Source organism: Pteropus alecto, unplaced genomic scaffold (genome assembly GCF_000325575.1).
Source record: "Pteropus alecto unplaced genomic scaffold, ASM32557v1 scaffold101, whole genome shotgun sequence".
NCBI classification, from domain to species: Eukaryota; Metazoa; Chordata; class Mammalia; order Chiroptera; family Pteropodidae; genus Pteropus; species Pteropus alecto.
The window spans coordinates 6,470,474-6,495,593 of record NW_006432945.1 but is presented as its reverse complement, the minus strand read 5'-3'; the positions used below and the strand labels follow the sequence as shown (position 1 = coordinate 6,495,593).

Here is a 25,120-nt window from a genome sequence, read left to right as displayed (position 1 = left end):
AATAAAAAGATACAGAATTGGTGTAAAAACAGACATATAGATCAATGGGAAAGAATGGAGGGCCCAGAAATAAATGTACACATATATGGTCAATTAATATATGAGAGAAGAGCCAATAATATACAGTGGGGAAAGGACAATCTCTTCAATAAATGGTGTTAGGAAAACTGGCCTGCTACATACAAAAGATTGAAGCTAAGCCATTATCTTCCATCACATAAAAAACTAACTCAAAATGGATTAAAGACTTGAAAGTAAGAGCTGAAATCATAAAACTAGAAAAAAACATAGGTGGTAATCTCCTTGACATTAGTCTTGATGATGAGTTTTTGTATTTGAGAGCAAAAGCAGAGGCAGCGAAAGCAAAAATAAAAGAAATGGGACAAAAAAGCTTTTGTATAGCAAAGGAAATTATCAAGAAAATGAAAAGGCAACCTACGAAATGAAAGAAAATAGTTGCAAATCATATACCTGATTAGAGGTTACTATCCAAAATATATAAAGAATTCATAGAACTCAATAGCAAAATAAAGCAAGCTGTTAAAAAATGGGAAGGACAAAACAAGTGTTGGCAAGGATGTGGAGAAAAGGGAACCCTTATGATGGAAATGTAAATTGATACAGTCACTATGGAAAACAATATGGAGATTTCTCAGAAAATTAAAAATAGAACTACCATATTATCTTAGTAATTCTCACTTCTGGATATTTATCTGAAGAAAACAAAAACAACTCAAAAATGTATATATATACCTTCATGTTTTTGCGGCATTGTTACAGTAGCCACGACATGGACTCAACCTAAGTGTCCATTGACAGATGTGTAACAAGTGAAAAGATGGTAAACACACGCACACACACACACACACACACGCACACGCACACGCACACGCACACGCACACACACAGGAATATTATTCAGTCAAAAAAAAATTAACCATTTGTGACAACATGGATGGAACTTGAGGCAGTTATGCCAAGTGAAATAAGTCAGATGGAGAATACCACTTGCTCTCACATGTGGAATCTAAAACAAAAATAAAAACAAAAACTGAATTTATAGATACAGAGAATAGATTAGTGGTTGCCAGTGTCTTAGGGTGGATGAAGTGGGTGAAGGCGGTCAAAACCTAAAAATTTCGCTGTAAAATAACTAAGTCCTGGGGATATAATGTATAGCATGGAAGCTATAGTTAATAAATATGGGTATGTAAAAAAATATGGTATGTTTGAAAGTTGCCCAGAGAGTAAATCTTAAAAGTTCTCATCCAAAGAGAAAAATAAATTGTGACTATGTGTGGTGATGGATGTTAGGTAGACTTATTGTGGTGGTCATTTTGCATTATGTTGTATACCTGATACTAATATAATGTTGTATGTCAGTTATATCAATATAAATAAAGAGAAAAAATATTCTTCCAAAGTTGTTCTTCCAAGTTTTGTCACCTTCAAAAAATTTGCTTCACTTTAATCTCTATTTAATACTATTCTGTTTCATAATATGTAATGATATGTGCTTTTTTTGTCATTTGAAACTATATTTGCATCTTATTTCAGAGTAGAATATACATATGAACTTATTTTTGTAAGTATTGATTATTACATAGGATGCAAAATATTTAAACTAAGAGAATGTCTTCAGGAACACAGGAGCTTATATAGAAAAATAACTATTGAGCCAGAATCAGTCTGGTTGGGTGTTTAAAAGATACAAAAACTCTTTCAAATATCAGTTTCCTCACCTATAACATAAAGAAACTGGATTAGATTGTCTCAAAGGCCCTTTGAGATATAAACTGCTATAAACCGTTAGAGAACCATATTTATATTAAAAATTTTAATGTACAATTAATGGTTGCTTAGTGGTTTAAAACAGCTTTTATGTTAGTTAAAATGCACTAATCCGAGGACTCTCACCTTATACTAGTTTTATTCCATTTGCAATTATCACAGAAGATCATTTTCAATCTCATGAGTGCATTTCTCATAGTTAAACAATTAGAGACTTTTTTCTTATATGTGCCAACATGAGAGGCCAGAAACCTCACTTATGGTGATTCTATAGTTTACAGTGATCTAGTTTTATTCATATGTTGGCAATATCTGTATTTTCTCATAAAATAGGTTGCCTCTGTTTTCAATTTGATTTTTTTCTTATAAGTGGATAAAAAAGAGATTGGAGACTCTTGACAGAAGTCTGTTCTGTATCTTTCCCAATGAGTAATATTATGATACATGGTAATCCCTTTGTGAAAGCTTTATAAATGTTGATGAATTAGAAATGGCACTAAGAGCAAATCAAAGCCTGCTTATGTTTCGTACCATTTGAACACACTTGTCTTATGAAAATGCAACTAAATTAGAAAGTCTTCCATTTTCGTAAGAATGCCTAGAAATCACTTAGTGATTTCCATGCGTAGCTAATAGAGAACAGGATAGACCTCCAGTGATAAAACTGCTCTACCTTCAGTTTGAAGGAAGGATATATTAGAGGAGCTGCCCCGAGATATATTATACTTTTAAAGAAGGATGTCTAAAAATGCGATTTCAGGTGCATCTGTATTTAAAACTGTTGAATTTCATTGTTAAAGTCGAGACACTATGCAACTCTTGTTTTTAATTATTTTTCTCCTTTTCAATTGAGAATTATTTATGGCCACAATATGTATCTTGCCCTCAAAACAAATGTTCTGTCCATTTATCCAATTTCTCTTGCCCTTTTTCCTCCTTAGTTTCTACAGCAGACATTATCCTCGAAGTTATTTATTATCAAATCTATCAAATGCCTTCTTAGTCAATAAGTCAGTCCTTTCCATTTCCTTCAGTTAGGCAGCCATGTTCTATTATAAGACATAAAAATGTCAACAGTCTGATTATTAAAATACATATTCTATTTATGGGCAAATATTAGTTACAATCAATCTGATTTCTGTAGCCATATGGACAGATTTGATGAGCAGTATGAGCCATATGTTTTAGTTCGAGCGTGATATATCACTCAGAATTCCTCTTTCAAAATATGGCATCTGCTTCTTAGACAATTATGTTGATATATGCTTTATTTCATATGTAAAATTCCAGGTGCTTTATAAGGTTAAAATTTGAGGAAATATATCATTTGATTTATGGGGTAATTAACTGTGATATATAGATTTGGTTTTTCTGTTCAATTCGGCCATGATACCACTGCACATTTTTCTTTATAAAATACCACTTTCGTTGTATTACTCCTCTGCTTTAAGCCCTTCAGTAATTTTTCACCGGGTCTTTAGAATGAAGTCCAAATGTCATAGTCTGGTCATATGGTTTGTGACCATACACAGTTTGTCCTTGCTGAAGCTTCCAACTTCATTTTCTGCTTCTCATTTTTCTGAACACTTAACTATAGCCAGTTGGATTTACTTGTGTTCCCAACATATTTGGAGATGTATTTTCTCAAGTTCTCTCCCCTATCTGGAATGACTTTGCCGGTTTTTTTTTTGTTGTTGTTTGTTTGTTTTGTTTTTTCATTTACAGAAATCTTATCTGACTTTCATCGGTGATTTTTTTCACTCTGCCTATGAAGCAATTGTTGAAATATTCAATTAGGGGGAGAGGAAGAAAATTAGTTGGAAAGAAAGGACATCATTTAAATATCTACTATGTGTCAAGAACTGTGTTGGGCACTTTACATACATAATTTTAACAAGGACTCCCTGTTTCATGAGTTCCCATACCATTCTTTTATTTAAGAAGACATCATTACTATCATAATTGTGACCAACTTAATCAGTATTAGTGTATATTTCACCTTTATCATAGGTAAAACATGCCACTTGGTTTTGGGTCTACAAAGATGATGGACATGTGGTTCTTGACCTTAGAGGAAAGGCAGGAATATTTGTTGAAAATAAATAATGTATAATATGTGCAAAAAATTCAATAAATACTACTAGTTCAGGGAAGAAGACTTTTTACCAAATATTGACTAAAAATATGTTCATCCATACTTACTCAGTACCTGGAAGAGCACCTCGAACAACAAATACTTGTTTTATGAATGAACATAATTGCCTCACATTGTTAGTTATATGATCATATGTCAGTCACTTTGCTCATCTTCGAGGACAGAGAAAAGGAATACATTTTATAGAGAGTGGAGTTATTGCACAATATTTGTTCTTTGATTAATTGATTTGTGATTACCACTATTGAAATTTTAAAAAATGTTTTTGTTTATTTTGAATAGCTTGGGTGTAGCTTAACCTCCAGCTCTGTTCAGTGTTTTGTGCATAATTCCAAGGAAAATTTTTCATGATAGGATATAGTCTTGAAGGATATATGAACCAGAGAAAGGTCTGAGGTAGATTAAAGGTGATCATGCTTTAGAATTAGCTGTAGTAGGTTCATCTACTCAGTACCTGTTCAGACAGGTACTGTTTTCTGAATGAGGAATTGTATTTGTTGCAAAACACTTTCGTGAACTGAAAGTTTTCCTTGTTCACTCCGAGGCATCAACACCCTTTTTAACCTAATTTCTTAATATTTTCCGAAAGACTACTTTTCAAGAATGCACTGCTTAAATTGGTTCTGAAGTATTTTTCTACTTTTTTTTACAATACAGTGGTTACTTTTCCATTATTTTTGGTACCTATTTATTTGATCACAAAAATGAGTATTTTGCTGACATTGCAATTGTTTTTCAATAACGCACTATAATATATATTATGATATCCAAAATATAATTATAATATACTATATTATAATAATTTATATACCCCATATATCGAAACTGGATTTGCTAATTTGCTAATTATTTTTTATAAATTGGATGGTGAAAGAAACCCAGAAAGAATGGAGGTAAGAGAGATCTCATTGTATTGGCAATACCACGTGTTTTTATAGGTTCTTTTCATTTCTCTTGAAAAATATAATATTGTCATATCTCTGCATGTTTTGTTTAATTGGTTTTCGGACACTGTAATCTCATTTTGAATATATATTCCAAGATAGAAAACTTGAAATTTGAGCATGAGTTAAACTAACATTTTATTCTGAATCAAAGATTTATTCTGAATCTACAGTAACTGGATATAGGAAATAGTTTGTCTTCAGTCTCCTATAACTAAACCTCACACTAGTACAGGAAGTGAAGTGCCTGAATCATGTGATTAACCAAAGCCAACTACTACACCTGGACGTCTCAGTGATTTACAACTAAAGGTTTCTGATATCGCTCACACTTCTCTTTTTCTCTTGTAGGTGTTAAAATGGGTAGAAGAAGCAGTACAGGCCTCCAAAGTTCACCTGTTATCCACAGATCATTTGGAGCAGGCTGTAAACACGTGGAAAATTCCTTTTGATCCCAGCCTAAAAGAGGTTACTGTATCTTTGAGCGGCCCTTCTCCAATGATTGAAATTCGCAATCCTTTAGGTAAGATATAGTGAACATTATATAATAAAATACCAAAATATGTGAAAAGTAAAAGTTTTTTTCCAAACTTATTTATGTCAAGTTAATGCTAACTATGAATAAATTAAAAAATGATTAGGGAATATGTTTAAAAATAAAACTAATGTTTTTTAGTCATATGTATCATTGAATAAACATGATATTCAAAAAGCTAAAATTCTTAATAAGTTAAGCAGATCAGATTTAGTAACTTAATTTTACTAAACTATCCCCCAAAATATTTAAATTTAACCTGAAATTATATTTTCCTAATGTATGTGTTAAGAAATATTTCACAGTAACTCGTTTTATAAAATTCGGTAATTTATTATTTTTAAATGAATGACATGAAAACATTTATTTTCAAACAACTAACTTGTTACTGTATCATCTCCTTGATAAGGTTTGATTTTACATAAGACAGTTGTTAACAAACAAATTTATATTCCAATTAGAATAATGTTTTAATTTACTTTCCTTCCTTAATTATATGTTAAAACACTAATATTTGGCCCGATTCTATTTCTGGTTGAATATTACAATAAGACTTACATTGAAAAGTAATCTAGTAAAAACAGAAACCTTATTTTTCCTAATATTTGCATTTATAAATTTTTTATCTATTGATATTTATAAAAAAAATTTATTTCCACTGTGGCTTTAGTATATGATACATTTTTTAAATCTATTTGGGAATATTTATAAAAGTGGTGGGACTATCATTCTTACTTTGAGTGTTAGAAAATAACTGATACCTACAAGAAAACAGCATATGAAATTGTCCTCAAAGGCCACTTCCACACTAGCGATCAAATTGAAATTTACTAAACAAGCAAAACCTCTTTTTCAAGCCTTCTACAGGGTTGGCCTTATAAATGGATTTCTCTGTAATATCCATGCTACCCAGAAAAGGTCTGCGTTTTTCACTAGCTGGATACTTAAAAGTACCTCTACCCAATGCATTTTGTTTCTACTACTTTCAAAAGGCATTAATGTTGATGTTTAAAAAGTCATTTACAGTCTACGGCCATGCCACCCTGAACAAGTCTGATCCCGTCTGATCTTGGAAGTTTAGCAGGGTCAGGCCTGGTTAGCACTTGGATGAGAGACCACCTAGGAAGACCAGGTGCTGTAGGCGTAAAAAATAAAAAATAAGGGATTGTAAACTGACAAGGTCCTTGCAATCTGTGAGGTTAACTACAGGTTGCCTCCCCTAAAAACAAGTAAATAAACAAACAAACAAATAAAAATAAAAAGTCATTTTCAGTGATAATAAAGCTTTTGATGCAAACATAGGATTCCTATAATCGATTTGTTTATGTAACTGCTAAAGTAGTTCATAAGAGAGCCAAGAGTGACGTGAATAACTAAACTATGGCTGAATTCCAGATTTGCTTTTCTTCCTCTCTAAATTTCATCTGTTAAGCACTTTGGATAAATCTCAGGTCAGTAGGAGGTGTCGCGCTGCTTCCTTACAGCACCCCCCTTTGTTACTCCTGTGACAATAAAAGCTTTCTCCTGTATCTCATGGAAAACTGGTTAAGGTTTCACACTTTGTACAAAGATATGTCCAGGGCTCTCAGGTTATCATGCCTTGAGTGATCTCTGAAAAGACATTTGTTCTGGTTTACTCTTTTGTCATATTTTAAATCTAAATGTCTCGAATGACTGCACCTAACTTCTTGGTAGCCATAATAGTTGTTATCTAGGATGGCTTTGGAATTATGACTGTAGTCTGCCAACTGTTATCCTCATTTTAAGATCAAATTAGCACAGCAAATAGGAATCTGTGACTTCAGTTTCAGTGTCCAGAAATCCTGAAATTAAGTATTTTTTAGACATAAATAAAAGTGTTTTAAGCCATAGAAACAATGTCTATCAGGTAACTTATACTGGAAATGTATACAGCTAGTATACATAACTGAAACAAAGGTTATACTTGTTACCTTTATGTCTGCCTTTCAGGGAAGCTGATAAAAAAGGGATTTGGCCTGAAAGAGCTCTTAAATATCCATAACTCTGCCAAGGTGGTGAACGTTAAAGAGCCAGAGGCTGGAATGTGGGCAGTGAAGGTACTGTTATTTTACAAAGTCTGTTTATTATTTTATTTTGATGTTGGCATGTTCAACAAAGTACATACAATACTTTATTTAAATCTTCTCTTGCAATCAAGGAGAGTGCTTTTACTAGGAAGCAATATATGTAGAGCATTTGTTGGTCTCTTGATCACATGAATTCGGCAGTGTTGTCTTGATGACCATGAAAGGCATGGTCACACGAAATGTGCCACACAAAATACACTTAAAATTCTCAGATACTTTCCTTGTCAACAAATCTGTAGATTGATTGTGTAACCCACTTCATGCCTCTAAAGCAGGCGGAGATGGAGCTAGTAGAGAACAATGAATGATTAGGGCCCTAGGCTCTGGTGTGGAAGTGCCTGGGTTTGAATCTCAGCGCCACCACTTAAAAGCCATATTACCCTGGGACTAGAACTTCTCTGTGCCTGCGTCCTCCTCTGTAATATAGGGATGACAAGAATAGTCCTTCACTTTACAGAACTGTGTGAGGAATTACATTCAGATGATACAAATGAAATACTTGATTGACGTAGTTCCTGTTTCAAAGTAAGCACTCAAGTACTGTTGGCTATTATTATTTGGTGGCTCACTTTAACACAAAATTCATTTTTCACTTTAACACAAAATGGTATTTGTATCCTAGAATTACATTAGGTAGTATGTATTCACCGTAAGAAAGTATTGTATTTTGGCAATATGGAGGAAAGAGGATAACACCCAAAATTCAAGATACCATAAATCTCAGATCTATCTAGTTCTGTTACGAATTGTATATGTGGCCCACTGTGGTAGATGTTCTGAGTGACTTGCCCATAGTTTTCAGACTTTTCAGTGGGCTCTGGCCTACTTCCAACTCCACAATCTGCATTTCTGTGTCTGAGAGTCCCCGCCCTCCGCCAGAACAAAAGAAGGCTGTTCTGCTGGAGACTTAAACCCTGGGGAACAGCTTTTAGCCCCTGTAGGAATAAGCTCAGGTTGTCCACAATGGGAGCCGGATTAAAAGCGTACTCTTAGTTAGCTGCTTTCCTTTCCCTCTGTCACTTCCTCTTTTTTATTAGCATCCTTTAAACCTCCTTAATAAATAACTTGTTCTATAATCCTTCTAGGACAACTCAAGTGACGATACCCCTTGCGTCATTTACTTTTTTGCTCAGCTTTCCTACATGACACATGGGGTTAATGAGCACGTGATTTAAATAACAGAGCTACTGTGAAAACAGATGGAGGTGTTATGCCGTAGAAACTGGAAGTACTATTTTTGCGTGCCAATTTTTGTTGTTTTTTTTTTTTTTTTTAAAGAATGACTGTATAAACTTGCCCAGTTTAAAGGATGAAAGTTTCCACTGTAACTTCAGTCAGATCATAGAATATTAGTTCTTTATTCTCAGAATTCTCGGCCTTTGTTGGGAAAGTAGAAACTGTAATGTGGATTTTTTTTTTGGAGCTGGATAATATGGAAGAAGTCATTGTGAAATAATAAAATCCTGTAATTTCTTATTGAATGGACCAGGAACAGTTTCATTTTTCCCATCTGATGGTTTTATTCACCCAGTTCCTTACACGTGATAGTTCTCCAATATTTATTGAGTGTGTTGGCAATAATGTAGTGTTTGCTGCTATATTTTAAATAAATTTGACCAGATTTGATGTGATAATCATTTTGGCCAACTTGCCCAAAATATGACTAGTATTGAGTGTGATTTTCTGTGACCGCAGTAGGAAGGATTATAAGAAGTTTTGAGTCTCCTTTTTTTCTCATTTTAAGCCTAACCTAAGCCAGTGTCCTGGACTAGCAGGTCTGCTAAGGCAGTTTGGTGTTGCTTTCTGAATAGAACATTTAAGTTATTGTGAAATATGTACAAATGATGCCATTCTTCTGTATTATTAGCAATTTATTGTGAAGTATTTGAACCCATTTTAAAGATGATTTGATTGCTCCCAGGGGTATTTCCTCTATTAAAACTCTTGCCTACAAGAAGGATATGGCATATCTGTTGTTTTATCTTGTGACTGCCACACCTACTCATTCAGTCATCCATTCATCAAACATTTACTGAGTGTCTGCTCTTGGCCATGTTCCCTGATACTTAATGGGAACTAAGCACGTTTTAATTGATAATTAGAACAGAGAAGCACTGAGGATTAGTCTCTGAGTGAGGAGACAATAAGGTGCTGAAGTGATGGGAACTGTTTAGACAAGTCTCTAAGTTCAGTCTCTTATAATTAAGAAAAAAATAAAGACAGTCTCTATTATCATATTATCTTAAATTTATATCTAGTCCTCAAGACAAAAGCTTCTGGTTCTGACGTTATGCCATTTCTAGAGAACAATAGTGGTAACTAAACAAAGGACAAGTGTTACAGTGCAACTTAAAGAAAATAAACATATTTGCTCCTATATGAAATACCAAAATAATGTGTCAGCATGATACAAAGGAGACTGAACTGAACCTACCGATGTAAATATTGCAGCTGACTTCGGATCTCTCTTTTGGATGGATAATGAACGATAATGTTTTACATGTGTGTTTTCTCAAGAAGAGAAATGTCTGCGATTAGATAGTACATCCTTGGTGCTATCTCCCATGCACTCTGCTATCTGGAAAATGTCTACTCTATCAGGAGAATTAATAATGGCTTTTTGAATGTTTCACATAACAGTTTTTATCCCAAGTACGGAGAACAATCTGTTATTTGACCTGAGCATGGTATTCAAGGACCACCCAATTGAGCCCCAGCCTGATCTTTCTAGTTCTCTTCCATCACTTGCCTTCACACTCTAGCAAATATAATCGGTACTGTCTCATATGTACCCTCTGTCCTGTTCCACATTCTCGTGACCTGTGCTTTCCATTAAGCTGTCCCTTCTACAGTTCCCTTCCTTGCAGTCTGACTTAGAACTGTCCCCTAAAGCTCAAGTGGCAACGTTTTTATCAAACCTTTTCTGACTCTATCGAAAATGCTCTCTTTTCTCTCTACCTTTCTCCTGCAATTTTTTGCACCTCCTTTTTGCATTATTTCTCCCCTTATTTATTTCTGTATAGATTTTCTCTTCCTATTTTACTATAGACCAAGATTTTGTCACTAGTGTGCTAGTATATGCCACCATGCCTGAGAAAGAACTATATAAATGTTCATTAATAAAAGTTAATGCGTTCATTCTGATGATATCCACGGATACAGGTGAAAGAGTTGATTTAGTTAGCTGATAGTTGATGTACTGGCACAAAACACTGTAATTTTTCCATGATTTAAAATGCTTTGAGAGTGACAGTATTTTTTCCCCTTCTTTGGTTTCTCTTTGAGGCCCTGATAATTGTTTTTCTATAACTTATTAGGACAGTTTTACAAAACCGAGGCAAGGAGTCAACTTATCTGTATAGTTCCTATGAATGACTCAGATATTTTTGGTTGTCTCTGATGCAGGTAAAGCGTGTTAAAAACCAGTAACGGAAAAGAATGTCGTTTTCTTACAAACAAAAGAGAAGATTGTTTTATGTCCCTGAGCTCCCATTTGTATGGGAGCTACAAATCCTGGATCTTATTTCTGAGAAGCAATATAAAATTTCTATTCAGGGAGCTGTATCCATACAGAGAACATTTAAACATAACCTCTCAACTCTCAGGCCAAATCTTGTCTCCAGCTGTTTAAGAGAAACTTCTGCAAAGACATTAAATACTTGTCAACATCCATGAGGTTTCGGTGGTACAAACTGTTTCTATTAGTCTAGGATTATCAATGTGGTCATGTAATTTAACACATCCCCTGGGGTAGCTTTCCATTAAGTAAATTTGGATAAACTGTCCTTAGATAATCTCCCAAGGAGAAAAGGGAGGGTACCCAACCACATGATTATATTGAGATTCTGAGACTAGCAGAAATATTTTGGTTTTAGATAGTTATGTTGGTTGCCAGAGCCTACTAATGCATTTTCTAAGGATAAGGACATTTTAGAAACCATACTCAAGTGGCGTAGACTTGTTTAGGAATCATAATTAAATAAACCTCAAGTCTACAAAGGACCGCACAAGAAGAATATTATGCTGGCCTCCAATTATTTCTCACCTGGTGACTCTTCTGAATAAGCTTGGAGACTACCCCAGGTGTGTTATTTAAATGGATTAGGTGCAACATTATTTCAATGTCTTGGATCAATGGAATGCTTTATAGATTTTTTTTTCCTGGAAAATTCCCAGTTACTTTGCCAATATCAGAGTGCCAACCAAATAGGATGTTTGCCTTTTTTTAAAAACAAGATATCTGTATACTTATGTATGTATAAATGAACATGCGTATGTACATATATTTAAATAGAATTTATTTATCTAGCTGGCATCATTATATCTTTGCGGCCAGCACAATGCCTAACCAACAGTACGTTCTGAGTAAGTATTTGATTGAAACCATCATATTCTTTAATTTGTAAAGAATAGTTATGTCATTTAAGAGAAAATACTTTGAAAAGAGTTGGGCATCTATTTTAATTCAAGATCCACTACTTAATATCTTTTTAACATCGAAGAAATTACCTAACCTCCCTAAATCTGAGAAAAATAGAGGAAAGTAATACCTATTTAATATTGTCATGATTAAATTGATGTTGGTAAAGTGCTTAAATGGTTTCTGACACATGAATGCTAAAATTAATTAAATTAGTTATTCGTCTTGAATGTGGATAAACTGTTTCTATATTTTCCATTAATGCAGTTACACATGAAGTGTTTTTTGTTTTGTTTTTTTTTAATTTGGGCTTTTATTATTTTATGAAACACTGAAAGTCTTTAGGAGAGAGAAATGAAAGCCAGCTCTATCAATCACATTTTAATTCAATTTGTAACAGAGCGGGCTTCTCATTTAGTACCTGGAGGAATTCTCACTGGCTTAATACAAGAAAATTAATTCCCCAGTTATGTAACAGGTCCTGTGGGGGCTGATATGATGTTCTTCACACAGTCACTCAGGAACCCAAGCTGATGGAGGCACCACCATGATTTAGAACATACAGCCTCTTCAGTTACTTTTGTGGGGGAAAAGAGAATGTACATTGAGTTTTTAAAAAGGAGGAATTTGTGTCATTTAGGAATGACGCAGACATCTCTATGAGTGACAGACACATTTCACTCCCTTTATGTCACATTGGCCAGAGCTATTATCCTGGCCCAATGACATGCAGGAGCTGGCTCATATTATCTCAAGGAGAGTCGATTATGCACTTTCTCTTCCTAACTTTGTATTCATCGATGTCATGTTGGGAGCTTGAAATCAGCCATGTTGGTAGTATTTACACCACAGAAATGGGAAAATGCCAAAAATTAAGGCTTTCTTTTTTCAAAGAGCAGTTTAGCAACACTCCACTAACCCAAGCCCTCCTAGGGTTAGTGGAGTGTATTTAGAAATGTAGAATGGTAAATGAATACTTGGAGGATATTATTGTCTTTTAGGCCATAGGGTCCAAATCAGCTGAGAGATTATGTTATCCTAAAATGCCGTATATAGACTTAGGTACTATAGGAAGAGTATTGAACTTGGAATAATTGCAATTTAACATGCTGTCTAAACCTAGGCAAGTAATTATTTCTTTGAGCCTCAGTTTCTTTATGGTGCTATAAAATCATCTTTGGGTGTCATAAGATTTTAGGAGGTAATGTGTGAACATGCTTAGCATAACACTTCTAGGAAAATTCAAAAATTCTTGATGAATCGATGTTTGCTGGTCCTAGGGGAGTCTACACTTACTAAATGCCTATTGAGTAATATTTTGTATGTGATGAATATGACATAGTTATTCTTTGAAGGAATTTTCAATATAGAGATGTATTTAATAGCCCTTTATCCTTAAATTCAGAAGTAGTTTCATCTGTAACAGAATTGACAAAGATGCCAGAGAACTTTCCTGGAGCTCTCCATGGTGCTTGCTCCAAGGGACTTCAGCCTGTCCTCATCCTTTATTCCTCAAAGACTCACCCTCCATTCAGAAACCTAGACTCTGGTCCACTCTGTTCCTTCTTTTCTCCTACTGCTTTGTGAATCACAGTTACCTGTTTACAACTTCAGATTGCAGTAGGTGCCTAGGATAACCTCATCTTTGCCTCAGTTTTACTCACATTGCACCGGCCTCTTTATTCCTGAATCAGACTCTTATACGACTTGACCAACATGACATTCTAACTCAGAGAAGTAACATAGCTAATTATAGACTTTCAAAAATTTCATGAATAAATATGCTATTTGAAATACAACTCTCAGAATTTCTAGCCCACAGAAACCCTGTCCAGTGTCCGGTGTCTAGAAAATTTCCTGTTCCGCTTGGAGCCATTATGCTGCTACTAGATTCTCTTTTCTTAAAAGTACAGAAGCCACGAGCTTAGGCTCACTCTGTCCAGGAGTGATACTTCAAGAAATTCAGTGGTGGAGAGATGCCTTTTGGAGCCAAATTCTAATTTTAATATAGCCTGCAAGTTAAATCTACATGATATAAAGACCAAATAGAAAACCATTAAATCAGGAATTTTAGTCCTACTAATTTCATTGCATATATAGAAGAATGATACTAAGATATGGCTAAAATCACTTAGAAGGGAAAAGAAGGGGAAGAATTATGCAGCTACACTTCTCTGCTTGACTCAGTTACAGAATTAGCTGAATTCTCTTTGCCCCGCCAAGACCTGCTTGTGATTTAGTTCTCCTCCAACCCCTCTATGTCCGTAACATGTGACGACATTTCTGGAGTTCCTGAGAGCTTCCTTTCTTACGGTGTCCTTGCCTTCTAATCATTCGTGTGTCGATTCTAACCTGACGACATTTCTGGAGTTCCTGAGAGCTTCCTTTCTAATCATTTGTGTGTCGATTCTAACCGTTTGTGCTTTTGATGCAGTACAAAGCTCAGCCCCTTCGAAAATCTCACAGGAAGGAAATCCACTAACAGCTATCGTTTTGGGAGTTTAGTAGGTTTTCCTGTAGATTTGGGGACATGTCTTGAAGTACCTTGTGCCCTTCTATTCTCTCTTTGTCTCCATTTCATTTCTGTTTCTCTCCAATGATTGTCTCAGGAATTTCATATTACTTTTCTGTTATGTAGAGCACATCGGCATATTTCAACCTTTACAGAAACAAACATAACTGAATCCATTGAGATGATCATAAGAAAAGCATGTGTAGTTATAGAAGTCAGTTTCATTAGGTTCACATTCTGGCTCTGCCACCTGCTGTATCTGTGACATTGAGCAAATGACAACCACTCTGATCTGTAAAATGAGGAAAATAATAGTACTATCTCACAGAGGCTTTTGTGAAAATTAAAGGTGTTAATTTATATAAAAGTTTTAGACTGTTGTACAAAATGCATTTCATATACGTTAAAACTTCTTTTACCTTTTCTCATTTACTGGTTTGTTTTACCATCATTATACCTAAAATCTTTCTGTTCCTATTGCACTAATATTTGAAATGGGGAACTCAGCTAAGAAACAGACTAAAATAAACTATTGGCACTTTCTCATGAAGAAATTTAATGTGATGTTTTGTGTTCCTAAAATATCGTCCAAATGTTATTGCAGTTTTTTAAAGAGAATGACTAAAGAATGATAAATGCATGCGTGAACTAAATTAGTTTAATTTTTTTATTATATTTTAAACCATAATTTTGCTTTATTTGTCACATCCTTTGCTCCTATTACCCTGATTAATCTAGAATTGGATATAGTTGTGCATAAAAACTGACTCCCTTGGAACTATCTTTTCAACCCTTTTAAATTACGTGCAGATATTCCCATTGCTTATAGTATAATAGAAAAATGTGAAATTAAAATATTTTAAATTTATTTCCCTTCATGTTTCAAAGAACAGTCAACCCATGTTCTTATTTCCACATACTCTTTTAGTGTGGCAATTTTAAGGATTAAAATTAATTTATTTTCTAATAATTTTATAGAAATCATAAGGGGCTCCATCTTCATTAACTCAGTTTTATTTTGATGTACTATTTAGCAACAAAGGATACCATATTTTCAAACCCTTTGGTAATTTATAATGTCCTTGCTTAGATATTAAGCACCACTCATTTCACATGGGATCTGTCATTTGGTTTGTACACAGAACGCTTAGCAGACAGTTAGCACTTGATAGCTGTCATTTGGCAAATTGTTTCGTATTTTCCCCCGTAGCTTCAGTAGCTCCTTTATCATAGGGACTTTCTGAGCAGCAAGACAACTAACAATGGTATATGATGTCAGCGAATGAATCTAACTCCACTCATCGTAATATGGACCATTTTGTTTGTCCACACATGAAATTAGAAGGAAATAGTGTCTTCAATAAAGCCCTACATTATCTAACGCAGAAATTAGACTTAGCAAGGTTTTTTCTTATAACTAGGAAATCCTCGATTTAAAATTGGATCATGATTCAGTTTCCTTTTTTGTGTCTATTGTGTAAAATTCGTTACATATTTTTCTTTAGAAATAATGGAACGGGTGGCACTCTTGAGACCCCTGCATTGATACATGTAATCCTTTGTAACCCTTATAAAAATGAGCCGTAGTAATTAGCAGTGTCATTTATGCTAAGAATACAATGGCACTGTTTTAATGAAGATGTGTCGTTTCTTTTTCCTCGCTTTCATTTGTCTTTTCTTTGAGTTCTTGCAGGTTCTGCTCAATGAGGAATAAATTTGGTAGCAACAGGGACATATCTCGTTACCCTCCCTCCTCTCATAATAAGAAGAAGCCACGGTGATTTAGGGAGTGCTGTAATTTAGCTTACCTTCAGTCATTCCTGTGATACCTAAATATTTGTTGAAATTGAGATAGATGTTTGGTGCCCTGGTGTTCTCATGTGAATGCTTTTCTCTTACTCCCATCTCCTTCTTCTCCTTAAATCCTGCTATCATGTAAAATTGAAAATCTCGGAGGCCTTATCTCTGTAGTGGTGATAATGATATCTAGCTGATAGCATTGTTACTGAGGATTAAATAAGCCAATTTACTTAAAGAGTCTGGGCATAGAGAACAGGACCAGTAAATGTCAGTGCTATTATTTTATCCTATGGCCCTAATCCAAATTATTTATTATTTATGCACACATGAGTCACTTTAGTACTCATGTCATTCAACGTTTAGTGCAGCCATCATCCCCTTTAGGAGGTTTGAGTTCAACTACAGGCTGGTCTGTGCGCCTTTTATGTGTTTCTGTCACTGCATCATAGTAAAGATTTCTGTTTCTCCATCCGCCCCCCTCACTAACCATGAGCTCTTGGAGGCTGAGGACCGTGTTTTACTTGCCTTTGTGTCTCAGGCACTGCGTGCCCTGGCCAGACACTGCTGAGGCAAGCGGACTGGTTGGTTGAAATCTGGATAATTTCTGCTCTCATGCTCGTCCTGGCTATCTTCTCAGAGGCGGAGAGAAAAGAACTATCTTTCATAACCGCACCTGGACTGTATAGGGGAGAAGATTTAGTCATTAATTCATTTCCTGAGTATTTGCTGAACATTTACTGTGTGAACCACAGTGAACAAATCAAAGGTTCATATCCTAAGGAGCTTGTACAGAGTCATTTCAGGCTCCTTCACTAGTGACTAAACTCCCAAGTCTTGTCCTGGGTCGATGGCATGACAGACGCAGAGCTGCTGGACCTCGTGGGCATGCAGTGTGTTGCTGAACTGTAATTTAGAGCGGTCCCTGCGATGTGTATTGTAGAACACTCAGTCCACAGCCTTGATTATTGGACATCGATCTTAATTAAACACTCTATAGTTCCCATATTGGTGTTTAGTGTGACCGGCATTCTGGGTCAGCTGCTGATGGAGTTTGTCGTTAAATGCTTTTCAGACGTCTAGCAGTGGAAGGCACTCTGTTCGCATCACCGGCCTCAGCACTATTGATTTCCGAGCTGGTTTTTCCCAAAAGCCCACCTTGGACTTCAAAAAAACAGTCAGCAGACCAGTGCAAGGTTCGTATGTGCTTATCACTTGAATTGGCATAATCTCCAAGTAAAAATATTTCTCAGAATGTCTGTGATTTTTTAATTCCGTGGTATTCGATAAAATTGGGAAGCATAATATCTTTAAACATGATTGCTCTCTTAGCCTAGTCTCTGTTTTTCAAAGTGTAGTCCCAATACTAGTGATATTGAAATCGCTCAGGGTGATGGTCAAAAATTCAGATTCCTGGGCCATGCCCCAGATCTCTTGCATTAGACCCCAAGGAGGTAGAGTCTGGGAATATGTACTTTAAGGAGCACCCCAGTTGATGCCTATACTTATTACACTTTGAAAACTACTGACCTGGAAAACTACTGACTTCCTCTTACTAACATCTATAAATTGCCTTACTGTCAAGGTGAAAATGTGGATTGTGTGTGTCTATATATGGCTTAAAAATTAACGTATATTATTACATGATCAAAGGTGAAATTATTACTGATTTTTTTAAGCTTGTTCTTCCTTTTATTTTATTCATGCATGATTATTTATAGTTTTATAACTACCAAAAAGCTCAAACTTACTGTGACTCTTTAAATTTCTTTTTCTGGCTCTTGTTCATTTATGTTTATTGCTGCAGTTTCTGGAAGGATACAGATAGTGAATCTTTAAAAATATTCATGAAATCAAACATCACATAACAACACAATATTCACAATTCAAATTTTTCTACATATACGTAGTTAAAATACCACAAAAATAATCACTTAGGAGTGCCTACATTTCTCTGGTCATGAATAAATTGTCTTTTACGTAGAAAAATTTCTACAACTGGGCCACAGTGTGTTGGGCTGTCTGTGGTACTCATACTTGTGGTACTCGTTATCTGTTATTCAAAAACTTACTCGATGTCAAACCTTAATTGTGTATCACCTGTAAGTAATAACGAAGTCTTTCTCTTGTAGGAATACCTACCTATGTACTGCTGAATACTTCTGGAATTTCAGTCCCAGCCAGAGTAGATCGTCTGGAACTTCTGAATATCTCGGGCAGTTCTCTTAAGACTATTCCTGTTAAATATTACCCAGATCGAAAACCTTATGGCATATGGAATATTTCTGACTTTATACCACCAAATGAAGCTTTCTTTCTCAAAGTAGCAGGCTATGATAAGGACGATTATCTCTTCCAGAGAGTATCGAGCGTTTCCTTCTCCAGTATTGTCCCAGGTGAGACATCATTTTATTCAACATTGGGGTATCGATAACTTCAGAGCGTTCCAACAGGTAAAGAATGGACTATAAAGTCAAAAACAATGTCCTCACATTGTTACTGGGTCACTGGATTGATGAGCACTTGCCTTTTAGGCAATGCACCTTTTCTTAACCATAAAATGGCACATCCAAAGTTTAATGTGAGTCTCACTGATTTTAGATCTGAAAATTTTAGTTACTTCTATCAGTGGAAGAACATGAACTGGCAATTTCTCTCACTTCCCCTAAAAAACTTGGCACATGTGTTTAATGTGGGATTAAGCTATCTAAATTGGTTAAATGGGCTAAATGTTTATGTACAGTTGTCAGAAACCTACTTTGTGGTCAGTAGTTCATTGTACACAACTGATGATGACTCTGTCTTTATTTGGTAAGTTGGTTAGTTAGGTAATTAGTAAACTAGTTACTTATATGTTTGCTTTATATAGAGATGAGACACAGATTCGAGATTATTTGGAACCATCAGGTAGCATTTGAGTATGTCTATACTTGAGCTCTTTCTTGAGGCTGATGATTGAACTCTGAAACTTTAGAACTGTAGACAAATTTGTAGAACGATTGTTTCTAATATTGTACTATTGAATGGGGGGACAGCAATTTATCATTTATACATAAGGCTGTAATTTGGAAAATTCCAGAACAACTCTACAGCTATTGTTTAATAGCCGTAGAATGGTGAGAATAGAACCAACCTCACTATTCCTCATATACAGTATTCAAACTTATTTGTTGGAGCCCTTAAATTGAATACTTTAAAATCTATTGGATTCTTAAAAATCAGTTTTTCCGTTCTTTTTAGGAAAATAGTCACCCTGTAAATTCAAAGATGTGGGTTCTTTACATACATTTACACTTTTGAAATCAGAATGTGTTCTACAATTGGTGATATATTGTAACTAATTTGGTAGTTTTTTTTCTGTTTTGTGGTAAAAAAATAATGTCACATGTTTAATCAATGGAGTCAGATTCAATGAATACTTTAGTAAGAGATTCATAGAGATACTGAAATTAATATGCTTTGAGCAAAGATATGATTAAAGTGATTTTTAGTAATTTAGATTAACTGGAATGCAGAGGATTTACTGGAGTGATTTAAAAATGATGCTTTTGAATGGTTCAACAGAAAGCACCTAATATTGTTGCCTTCTTGCCCATGGTTTTTTTTTTTTTCCTAGATGCTCCTAAAGTCACAATGCCTAAGAAGACCCCAGGGTACTACCTGCAGCCAGGCCAGATCTCCTGTTCTGTTGAGAGCCTTTTGCCGTTTACCCTGAGCTTTGTCAGAAATGGAATTACACTTGGAGTAGACCAGTATTTAAAGTGTGTAAATGTTTTCATTGGTAGTAATTTATAGCATTAAACATCTAAATACAAATAATACTTATTTATAAAAAATACTTATTTTAATCTACTTTTTTACTGGAAATTCTCATTTATTTGCTCCATAGTCTTAGCATATAACAGTGAACAAAACAGACAGAGGTCTGTGCCCTGCAGAACTTCTGTTCTAATGGACGAAGACAGAAAACAGATGATACATATAATGTTAATATAATACATGTTAGAATACATTTAAGAGTTGATTTGATTTTATAGAATCTGGATTTTATACAAATCGAGGGCCTCTTGTTAAGAAAAAAGATATAAAATTAAGAATAGAAAGTTAGGTACCGGACCTTGGAAGAGTCCTTACAAGTAAGAGGCCCTACAGCTTGAGCTTTGTTAGCTTCCGGGCAAATGTGTATCTGAAGCTGATTTTAAGTGTTATGAGAAATGAATCTGATTAACATTATGGCAAAATGTAGAGCAGGTTCATTGGGACGAGTAACGCTGGCAGGTGGGGTGCATGTGATTTTGGCTAAGTCGCAATTTTAAAATTCAGAATAAGGGACATTTGTGCAAAGACCTAAGCATGGTGAGAGAAAGGGCCATGCAGAAATCCAGAGAAAGGTGTGCGCATACCAGGAACAGCAAGTGCAAAGGCACGAAGGCCGGAATGAACAGGGCGTGTGGGAAAGACAGACAGGAAGGACGTTAGCGTGGCCGGAGCCAGGTGAGCCAGGAGGAGAAAGGTAGGAGATGAGATCATGAGATCAGGGAAAAGTGATGTGTGCTGGGGGTGGGGCGACAGGTGGCCACTGCATATGACAATGGGAGTGGGCTATAGGGCACCAACTGACCTTGTTAAGAAGGGTAATGCTTTTAGATAAAGCTAAGTAATCTAATCATAAAAATTAAGTAGACCTTGACAACTAGAGGATAATTTCTGGAATTTTTTTTTTTTTTTAACTTACTGTGAAACAAACTACATTTTGGGGAAAACTGTAGGAATTATTTATAAAACTTCTACGCTGTTAATTAAATATTAACATAAGTAACTTCCATAAGATATTAAATATTTAACTGTCTTAGTTGAGACAGTCTTTTTATGGGGGGAGGTCATTTTAAGTCAAAAGTATGGCAGAAATATTCATTAGAACTTTAGAAATTTTTTCATTATTTAAAGACCGAACTATATTATTTCTTGCTACTTTTTTCTCACATAGTGTATCTTGATGATTTACTTAGCTGCATATTTAATAACTATAAATTAAACATAACTGACCAGGATATCAAATGATGAAGCTGCATAACTGAATGATGAAATCAAATAATCTGCTTCACGTTTAAATAGTAACATTTTTCAAAGACACGAGATTCTTTATAAACATTAATTCATTAATTCCATGCGGTTTCTGGGAGGTAAGCCACAAGAATTCTTTCTCTCGTTTTTTCAGCTCTGTGATCCAGAGATGTAACATGCCTTGCTGACATATATTAAAGCTTTTTGGATGTGAGGGGCTAAAGACAGAATTAAGCATGGGTGATGATGGATTGATACTCTATCCTTGATTCACTCACACATCTCTGCCCTACGTTTCCTAGGAACTTGAGACGTATGACTGAACCTTTGCCATGTGAACTGCTGAGGGCTGTAACGGAGAGTTTGTTTGCATTCGCTGCAGAACTCATTTTTATATGACATATTCTTCTCCCTATTGCAAGGGTCAACTCTTTCAAACTTTTTATTGTGGCCGTATTGTCTTAATATCAACTGAGAAGGCTACCTGAAAGAGAAAATTATTTTCATGTAATATTTTACGAATAAGAGAGGAACTAGGATAACTGTAAAGAATATTCCTCAAGCAATTTGTACACTGGTTGTGTGCCTTTGAACAAATTGTCTTTCTTTCTGGAGCTCAACTTTCTCTTTTTTGAAATGAAGGACTTGGAACTAGAAAAAATTGTCACTTTCTGTTCTAAATTTCCACATGTAAAGTTTTTGATAAATCCTAAAATATTTTCGGCTCTGAAATAGGTGCTACAAAGGACACAAAAGACATATGTGTTTCAAATTTCTGCCTTCCTGGAACTTACCAGTACCCCCTAGGCCACGACAGTTATAAACCCGGGCTTAGCATACTGCTACTAAGCATTCAAGATATAGCCTATGTAATCAGTACAGCATACAGCACAGTGTTAAGTCATATTTTGTTTTCTTCTGAACGTGACAATAAGGACCACTTATAGTCCCTATTGTATGCACAATTGAAAGGAAATGACATTAAGTGAAGTGAATATTCTCAGTTACTAAAATATTTGGAACAATGATCTTAGTTTCTGATTTTGCCGGTGACAGGGACCATGCCCTAACTTTCTCTTACAAACTCTTAAGTTAGTGCTAAATATGTACTAAGTGCCCAGTTAGTCCTTTGTGGTCGTTTGATGATGGATGTCAAGAGTTATTATTGTGAGGTATTATATCTTACACAACTTTCTGACTTCAGTGGAAAGTGTCTTGACTCTGTAATGGGTTTTCATCTCATCTACATCTTGAATATTTAAAAGGGTAATAAATAGCTATAAGAAAAAATTATAAGAAAAAATTATGAAAATATTTATGACATTTCAATCATATTTTAAAACAAAATAATGCCTGTTTTATAGACTATTGGAATCTTTTAGGTAAGGATTAAATATCTGTTACTCTATTACTAAGATATTTCTAGATAATGAGAAATAACTTGAACAGTGTTAGAAAACAAAGTATGTATATTTATTAAATGGATGAATACACAATATAGCAAAGGGATTTTTTTTTTTTATCTAAATGACGAAGTTGACAATGAAACAATTTCCTTTTTCTTTTCTCATTGTATACATAGATCGAACCAGAAATGGTATATAGCCTTATGTGGAGCTTATATATAAAGAAGTTAAAGAGAATTTATCTTTTTGGAATCAAAAAGTCTATTTTCTATCTTTAAACTGGTTGAATTGCTTTGTCTAAGAAGCTTAATGAACATGACCCAAAACTGGAAATGACAGAGGAAGGAAGAGAGGATTTAAGGAATGTTTCTCTAACAGCTCTTAATTTTATATCTCCCTAAAGAAATTTATAATCTCTATAACTTATTGTCTTTGATGTGTCTTTGCTCAGAAAAGAGAAGCTCAACTTTCTAATTAGAGTATAAAAATTGTGCAATGTTAAGCTATAAAAGATTCTGCAGCTTAATCTATTTATTTTCTTTACATCGTTATTTTGAATGGATGCTTCACAATAAATAGTGGAATCACTGCTTTCAGCTGGGTCTTATTTTTACAATAACTAAAAATGTTCCTGTTTCTTTACCCCAGAGAATCTGCCAGTGTGAACTGGGATATTGAAAAGGTCACTTTGTCTGACGAAGGCTCCTATGAGTGCATCGCCGTCAGCAGTGCAGGAACTGGACGGGCACAGACATTTTTTGATGTGTCAGGTAATTATCACTCAGTGCTTTGCAGTTGCCTGAGTGTTAAGGCAGCTACGGAAATGAGATATCGCTCCCTATTAGTTGTGTGACCTTCTTTGGACCAATTACTTTAGGAGTGAGTGCCTTGGTTTCCCTAACTATAAAATAAAGATAATAATAGTAACTGTAGCTGTGAGGATTCAATGAGGTAATCTGTGTAGAGCACTTAGAAGAGAGCTTGACACATAGAAACACTTAATAGACATTAGCTATTATTTTGTTGTTGTTGTTGTTGTTATTATTATTATTATTATTATTATTATTATTATATTACTTATGGTGACATTGGTTAACTAAATCCACTAAGTTTCAGCTGTACACTTTAACAGTAAGGCATATATATATTTACACTGCGTGTTCACCTCCTATAGTTAGATTTCATTCTGTCTACCTCCTCCTTCCCCACTCCCCTCTACCTTCTGGTAACCACTAGTCTATTGTCCATGTCTATGAGTCTCTGTTTGTTTGTCCTGTTCATTTGTTGCTTTTAGGTTTATATCCCATATATAAGTGATATCTTATGATTTTTAACTTTTTCTGTCTGGCTTATTTCGCTTAGCATTATCTCGAGGTCCATCCATGTTGTCTCACAAATGACAGTATTTCATCTCTTCTTATGACATTGTTATTATAGGGGGCTTGATAATTATTTTTTTTGAAATGGTCATATAGCATTTTCCTTTGAGAAAATAAAATTAAGAAAAGGAATGGATCTCTTCTGACAATAATAAGGTTAAACTTTCTATTTCCCTCCCCCATATTCACAATGAGCAAGAGCTCTTATGAATGGATTCTGACATCTAAATTGAAGACAGTAATTAAAGTGAACACCGAAGATAGTAATGAAAATGATCACCTTCAAGAAACTCAGAACCTCAGTGGCTACAGTATTGGTATTAAGAAGGGCAGGAGATATGCTCATTCTTTTACATGTAGATGATATGTTTCTGATGAATAAAACGGGAGGCAAGGCTCAGATCATTTTATAAAGTAAAATATCTTTTCGTGAAAAAAATTATTTTCTCCTCTAATCTCCCAGAATTCTTAGGAAAACAAAAAAAATTATCATAAATTATTAATGATCAGAATTTAAGCCACTTAACTCAGTATAAATTTAGAATTTATTTCAAACTGTTTTGACTGCATTATATTCTTCTTGTCTTGTAGATTACCGTTGCTATGTGTTTAATAGGAAGCTTATTCTGGCCTAAATGTGACTGCTCAGTTTATAACAATGTCTGTACATGCTTTTAGTATTGATCTGCATTTTCTTGAGACAATTTAAGACAAAAGAAGCTTTATAATTGTAGGATTGCTCAGAAGCCTAAGATTTATATTTGTTATCAATGAGTCCAAACTAACTTTAAAATGGAGGCATGCAAGCATGTTCTTTTTGCAGTAAATTATTTGTATTCTCTTATTCTTAGAAAAACAAAGTTTGTCCTCTGGAACAATTTAGCAAGTTGACATGCATCATAAAGTATTCACGTTTTTTCATCTCCAGTAATTATGAAAAGCATTGGAATTGTATCAACATTCCTCAGCTTCTGAGAAAACAAACACTTGAGCACTCCAGTTGGTCCCA

The 25,120-nt window shown here is 34.8% G+C and overlaps 1 protein-coding gene and 1 pseudogene across 2 annotated transcripts in view; both read left to right on the top strand.

Annotated features, from left to right (window-relative positions):
• The window catches only part of HMCN1 (hemicentin 1), a 375,430-nt gene that overhangs the window by 128,057 nt on the left and 222,253 nt on the right, over positions 1-25,120 (top strand). For both annotated transcript variants that reach the window (XM_025043935.1, XM_006907734.3), the window contains exons 5-10: positions 5,242-5,413; positions 7,397-7,503; positions 17,338-17,458; positions 18,395-18,658; positions 19,879-20,023; positions 23,381-23,502. In XM_025043935.1, coding sequence (XP_024899703.1) covers positions 5,242-5,413; positions 7,397-7,503; positions 17,338-17,458; positions 18,395-18,658; positions 19,879-20,023; positions 23,381-23,502 — 931 coding nt within the window. The remainder of the gene's footprint in view (positions 1-5,241; positions 5,414-7,396; positions 7,504-17,337; positions 17,459-18,394; positions 18,659-19,878; positions 20,024-23,380; positions 23,503-25,120) is intronic.
• LOC112476506 lies at positions 6,451-6,569 on the top strand (annotated as a pseudogene).